We start from the raw sequence: 6516 nt of genomic DNA, 5'->3' as shown, positions 1-6516 counted from the left end.
GGCGGCTCCGCAAGGGCCGGGCCGGGCCAGAGGGGCAGCCCCGGCACGCAAACGGGCGAGCTTCGCCCAGGCCGTCCCAGCGCCGCCCAAGCACGTGCTTCGCCCCGCAGACGCTGCTTGCTCTCCTGCCAGGCGGCTGCGCGTGCGCCTCACGTTTCTAAACCAGGGGATCCAGGCTACAAGCGCAGAACTGCTCTCGCAGGACAACAGCGTGTTTTTGTGGGCTGTTTATCTTGCTTGAAGAAAGCAGATAAGGCATTCTTAGAAACACTGGCACTCTGAATTCCTGAGCACAATGAACTTGGTACAGTGCTCTTCCTACAACGGTTCCTTTTAAGAGGCCTCAATAAACCTCCTTCGGTTGGTCCGTACTTGAAAGTAACATTAGTGGAAACCTAGAGACCAAAAGCAGTGTTGCTGATAGCAAAGGGAGGTGCAGAAACACAGGTAGGAAAGGCTGAAGCCTCCATAAACCATGTTATAACTTCAACAAATACGTGTTTTCTTCTGATTCAAACATCAATCAGTTTATGTCCCATATTAGGTGCCACAAAGACGATGCCTAGCACAAAGGAAGAAGTTGCAAACATTTTGTTTTTAAGTGATTAAGATCAAAACTGTGTCTACTGGGCAGGATGCTGAGTGACTTTTCTCATGTACTCCCCATAAGAGGATTTTTTGACACCTGTGCATTGCAACTGCACTATTATTTCCGCATCTGGAGGGAGGAATAAGGCTTAGGCCTTGCCTGTGAGCACCCACTCCCCTGTCCCTGCCACCCACTCAACTGCAGGACAGGCTGCCAGAGCAGGTGCAAGCCCTCAGCAGCTGTGCAAGCACATCCTGCAAAGGTGCCAGCTACTGGGCAGGGGGTGGGTCAGCCAGCAGAAGTCCTGGCGTACTTGTATGTACAGCTCGCTCAGGGATGGGGTCCTTTGCTGCCAGAAAGCGGGGTTCTGCTGCCACAGAAGCTCTTTGGGTGTGTGGACACTGTTTTGTCAGCAGAACCAGAGTTTATTTCTGCTGCCAAATGTCCATAGTATAAACTAGGCCATGGTGGGGTCTGGCACCATCAACAATATTGGACACCAGCTAGGCATGGGAATTTCATAGAGTTGCATGATCTTCCCTAATTCATCATGGTTATATGTTGCGATTAGGAGCTAGATATTCGGCTGGGCACATCTACACACTCAATGCGCTTTAGGATAACATGCATTAAATGTAGTACCTCCGTGGTGAGGTACTAGAAAAAGGCCCGTTAGCCTACTTTAATGCACATTAGCTAAAGAGCATGGTTTTTTGTAATGCTTTAATGCGCACTAAAGTGCAAGTGTAGATGTGCCCAGTTAAACTCAGGATGCTACTTGTCCACTTTCCCCTGAAAGTTTTATCTTAAATTAAGTAAGACAAAATCCTTCCCCTTCTCTCCCAAAAACCCAAACTGAAAGTGTGTCTGGAGAATAATTTTAAAAAGAGCAGATGCAGCCCGTTGCAATTATCTGTTGTTAATATACCACTATACCTAATCACGTCTATGGCAGAAATGAGTCAAATCAAAATGAATGAAGTAGAATCTTCTTGCAGTTCAGTATTTCCATTTGGCCAAAGAGTTATTCTCTTTAACTCCTCCCTATGTTAATTCCCTACATATTTAACATTTTGGCGTACAGACTGTTTCTGTAAAGGGTGTGGTATGGGATCTTCAAAGGAAAGAGCAAGTCAAGTGTGTTTTGCAGTAATGGGAGACTGAGAGGGAAGAACAGTATGAACAGGCCAACAGCCCAAAAAAATATACAGCAGAAATACATCATTCTAAACAGGATTCAAAATTTTGACCCAAAGCAAAGTTTGTGAAATCAGAGACAAAAAAATAAATAAAATAAAATAAAAAATGCTAGTCCCAGAGCTCCAAAAAGTAATCTTTTCCATTTATTATATTAAACAATAACATTTCTCTTATTATATTAAACACGTATTGGGTTAAAATTAAAATATTTTTTCAATGTGTTATATTTAAAGGATAAATATAACTATAATCATGTACATATTTGGACAGATTAGTGACTTTTAGGTAAACGCTGCAACTTCCACTTTGCTTTCATGGTTTTAAGCTGTAAATTCCATCAGAATGATCAGAATCATATTAAGTGGATCATTAAAGGAACACAGCATAATCAGGATTCTATCAGTGGAGGGAACTGTATACATTACATTATTTAAATTTTTAAACTGAGGCATTGACAACTTGGTCTTTTATTTATAAATCTTTTAACTAAAAAGAACAGTATCTTAACTGATAAAAGGCCGACAAAACTCTTGGGGTAGAGGCGCAATACCTTTTATTAGACTGACTAAACAGTAGCAAAAAAAATTATCTCTTTGCAAGGTTTTGGGCCCAAACACCCTTCCTCAGGCACAGGAGAATTCAAAGATTGTAAAAGTTCTCCCAGGTAAAAATGAAACTTCATCTTGCACAGGGGAGGTACAAGATGGTAGGGTGCCCCTGGGTATAACAGTCCATTTTAAAAGACGTTGCTCTGTGAATGTGTAAAGTAGCAGGCATTTCTATCTGGGAGAACTTTTACAATCTTTGAATTCTCCTGTGCCTGAGGAAGGGTGCTTAGGCCCAAAAGCTTGCAAAGAAAGAATTTTTTTGCTATTATTTAGTTGATCTAATAAAAGATATTGCCTCTACCCCAAGAGTTTTGTCTCCCTATGCTTTTAGACCAACACCGCTAAAACCAATATCCTAACTGATAAAACAGATTTATCTACGAATATGAAAAGAGTTAACTGGTTCAATCCTAAAACAAAACCTTAAGATTCCAACATGTTCAAGCCAGAATTTTCACCAGTATTTCCTTACTCAAAAAAAGGTAAATATGTTTGTTGTGAATAGGAAATTAGCAGAAAAGGATGCAATGAATATGTAACTATTGACTGTATTGGCCCAGAAATAGCTTGCTTGTAACTAGTGAGTTTATTACTGCAGAACAAAACAAATAGTTATCATTTTGATATAATTTATTCTGCAACATTGAGATTATATAGAAATGTTGTTTCTAAGAGGCAGGAATAAGTTAAGTGGAAAAAATGGAACGAACCTCCTAGATGGGTGAGGTGTTGGTTCTGAACATTTGGACTGAAATTCCGTAAGATTAGAGTCCACAGGTCAATTTTTTCTTAATGGAAAATTATTCAAGGAAAAAAAAAGAAAGTAGATCCAAAAGGATTACAAGAATAATCATAGGAAAGTACACTGCCTTTTAGCAAAGCCAGAGAGATGACAAAATCATTTTGACTAAGTGTTGTACTATCATAGATTATCCTTGGAATTTGCTAAATAAAACAAAACACAGTAGGGGCTGAGGACTTACCCCACGTAAAAATAATTAAACCAGAAACCTCATAAGAAGAACTTTGATATAAAGAGTCTCATACAGCAAGTGTGGAAGTGCCAAGACTTCCCTTGCCAGTGTCTGTTCCAGTTGGTAGAATGACTGGCAGTCTCGACAACAACAACAAAAACATTTTGAACTTAAAAAAAAAGAAAAAAAATCAAGAAACTCATTTGGGAAATATGTATACACTGATCTAGAGAGGAATATACAGGTAATTCAGTATCTGTGTCTGATGAGCGCAGAACTTGTAGAAGTCCAGTTTAATTGGAATAAGTAGTCTTTTCTGTTTTAAGGTGCTGTATTTATATGCTGTATAGCGTTGCTCTGTTATTTAACGGTTGCCAAGTCACTCAGCTCTGACTGTACTTCAAATGTGCAGGTGAATATATTACAACATACATATGCTAGTACAGAAGTCTAGCAAACTTCTCTGCGGTTATTTAGTGTACTGCATAGTCTAATAGTTTTTCCAAGTAGAAAGAAACATCTACATTTTTATTTTCAAAAGCAGCAACGTTGGACAGTAACTTCTCTTAAGGCAAAAACTTAGATGGAAATAGAGAAAAAGCACAGTTCAAGCCCACAAAAGAATGACTGTGCAACGCATGTGGGAGATGAGAGACTATAAAAAGAAGTCTTCCTCAATGCCCATAAAAGCAAATAACGTTTTAATTGAAAGCTAGTAAAAACCCTTGCTTAATCTCCCCCAAAAAAGGAGAGAGATGACAGCACTAAGCAAGTATATTATATTAGATCAGAAATGGCCATTAAGTGCAAGTAGACACTACAGGACCACAAAGACAATGTAAATTTCTATCCTAAATTGATTATATATATCTGAGATACCAGCCAAGTTTCTTGTCCATCTGGGCAACTTCACACACATTTTTTCAAACTAATAAAGAATTATTGGAAATTGTAACATTTTTTTAAGTTCACCAGAATTTGAAAATTCTAACCACAGTAGCACAATTTCCATGTACATAAAGAAAAATGGACATAAACATACACTTCTTAAATACAGACTATACATATAATTATATACTACATATTCATTGCGTGTGTGAACGTACACATACGCGCACTTTATATACAGAGCATATAACTGCTGCAATATATAGACATATGTTTAGTATATACACACACACACTATAATTATGTAATGTATTGTACTGTATATATACATAAATGGTACATCTTACAATGTATACATACACTATATATTTTGTATACTGATTTGCCCAAACTGAAGTAAGTCTATTTTGTGGTATGAATTTCTGCATTCTGGAGAATAAAAGAAAGATCAATGTCTTCCAATGTTTTTTGTTGGTTTGTTTTTTTTTGCCTTAGGAGAACAAGTATAGTAACTTAAATCAATGGATAACAAGGGTAGTCAGGAATGAAGGTAACATTTTTGCTTTCTACAAGGGAAAATCATTTTAGATGGTATTACACAGAGATCTCAAGAGAGTTTCCTTGACTTCAATCTTATAAAATCTTCCTCCTGTCTTCCTGAATAAAAGCCATCTCAGATAAGCCGAGAGCTAATGCACATCTGAGATTGTACATGGATCATTTACATATTCCTGTTCCATTAATTTGACTGATCATTTGTTACTGGATCATTCTTACTAGTATTTGGCTGACCAAATCTCTACCTGAGAAGGGAAGATCAAAGTTTATATTTAGTATATTAGATCAAGTCACTCTTTTAACATCATAATGACTGTCTTGAAAAACATTATCCCATTATCTCAGAAATAATAAAGCTATAAAAGATTTCAGAGACATGGTAACTTAGAAAATGTCATGCTGTTTAGCTCACACGTCTCATATGTGATATTGTCTGAAAAGTGATCCAGAAATAGCAATCCTTTATAAACTGGCTTTGCAGGTAAGGTTTAGATTTGAGCAGAAGAGGAAAGTGTCATTTCACCCCCCACCCCCACCCCCCCATTCCCTTTTTCCACAAAAAGACTCAGGCTTTAATGCAAATCCTGTGACTTTCACTCCTCCGGCCTGTTGTACTCCAGAAGTGATGCTTTTATTCCCTGGATGGCAGGGGAGAAGAATTCACCTTCTAAGGATGGATAATGAAGAAGCACTGTCAACTTGAAACAGGTGGTTTGACCCTGCAGTCAGAGGCAAGCGTGGCTGACAATATATTGGAGGAGAGATGAAAGAGGGAATTACTACAGACAACAGCATCCATAATAAAAGTCTGTTAACTGTAAAGGGAGAAGGGGGAAGAACAACAGTGTTGTAATGCAGCTGTAAATCCCAAGCAATGTTCTTCTCTTTGTATTTACCCAGTGCTTTCAAAGGAGACTCACTGCAGTTCCTTTGAAGCAGCATTACATTTTTCAGCTACATGAGGAATGGAAAAACCCTGTTAAGGTAGAAATAGCTAATGAAAATGAAAAAAAATCTATGTTCTGTATACACACATAATTCCACTGAGTATCCTGCATTCTAATCACATGTTCCCCCATCTATTTAGGGTGTGAGATGTGTAAAAAACACCAAGTCAAATGAACAATCATATGTACGCAGGACAGAAAAATGCAAGGGAAGACTAAATAACAACACTGAATACAACAACAAAACTGCAAGAACAGTTCGTTCAGAGACACGGGGCAACTATCTTTGCTAAGCAAAGTGAAAGAGGTGCGACTATAAGATGGGCTGAGAAAAGGAACATAGTATATTTAAAAACTTTAAGAAAAAATTAAATCACTATATAGCGGGACTGATGTTTACTGTGTGTTCTACATTGATCCCCCTTTCTTTGTAAAAAAAAAAAAAAAAGGTATTACTTCTGCTACAAGCAGGCCCAATTTGCTCTTGTCAGTTTTAAGTGCTGTGACTGAATGGAAAGAACAATATTACAAATCTTTAAAAAGTATACTTGATAACTTAGTATCTTATAGTATATTTTACAGGAAAATGGTTTTGGTTGGAAGGGACTTAAGTCAGATTCTCCATGTATGGTAGAATTATCTCCTGTTGTATTCAGGGCAGCTCATTATATCAAATACAAAACTGAAGACAGTTACATGTAAAGCCCAACAGCATGTGTACTAATATTAAGAGGAGTTACACTCACATTCAG

At 37.9% G+C, this 6516-nt stretch overlaps 1 protein-coding gene across 1 annotated transcript in view; it reads right to left on the bottom strand.

The window, feature by feature from the left end:
• Positions 1-2663: 2663 nt before the first annotated feature.
• EPS15L1 (epidermal growth factor receptor pathway substrate 15 like 1) overlaps positions 2664-6516 on the bottom strand; it is a 55367-nt gene continuing 51514 nt past the window's right edge. Inside the window, exon 26 of the mRNA XM_025210333.1 lies at positions 2664-5558. Within this exon, the coding sequence (XP_025066118.1) occupies positions 5512-5558 (47 nt within the window). The 3' untranslated portion in view covers positions 2664-5511. The remainder of the gene's footprint in view (positions 5559-6516) is intronic.

This window comes from Alligator sinensis, unplaced genomic scaffold (genome assembly GCF_000455745.1).
Source record: "Alligator sinensis unplaced genomic scaffold, ASM45574v1 scaffold1354_1, whole genome shotgun sequence".
NCBI classification, from domain to species: domain Eukaryota; kingdom Metazoa; phylum Chordata; order Crocodylia; family Alligatoridae; genus Alligator; species Alligator sinensis.
This window is presented reverse-complemented; position numbering and strand designations above follow the sequence as displayed.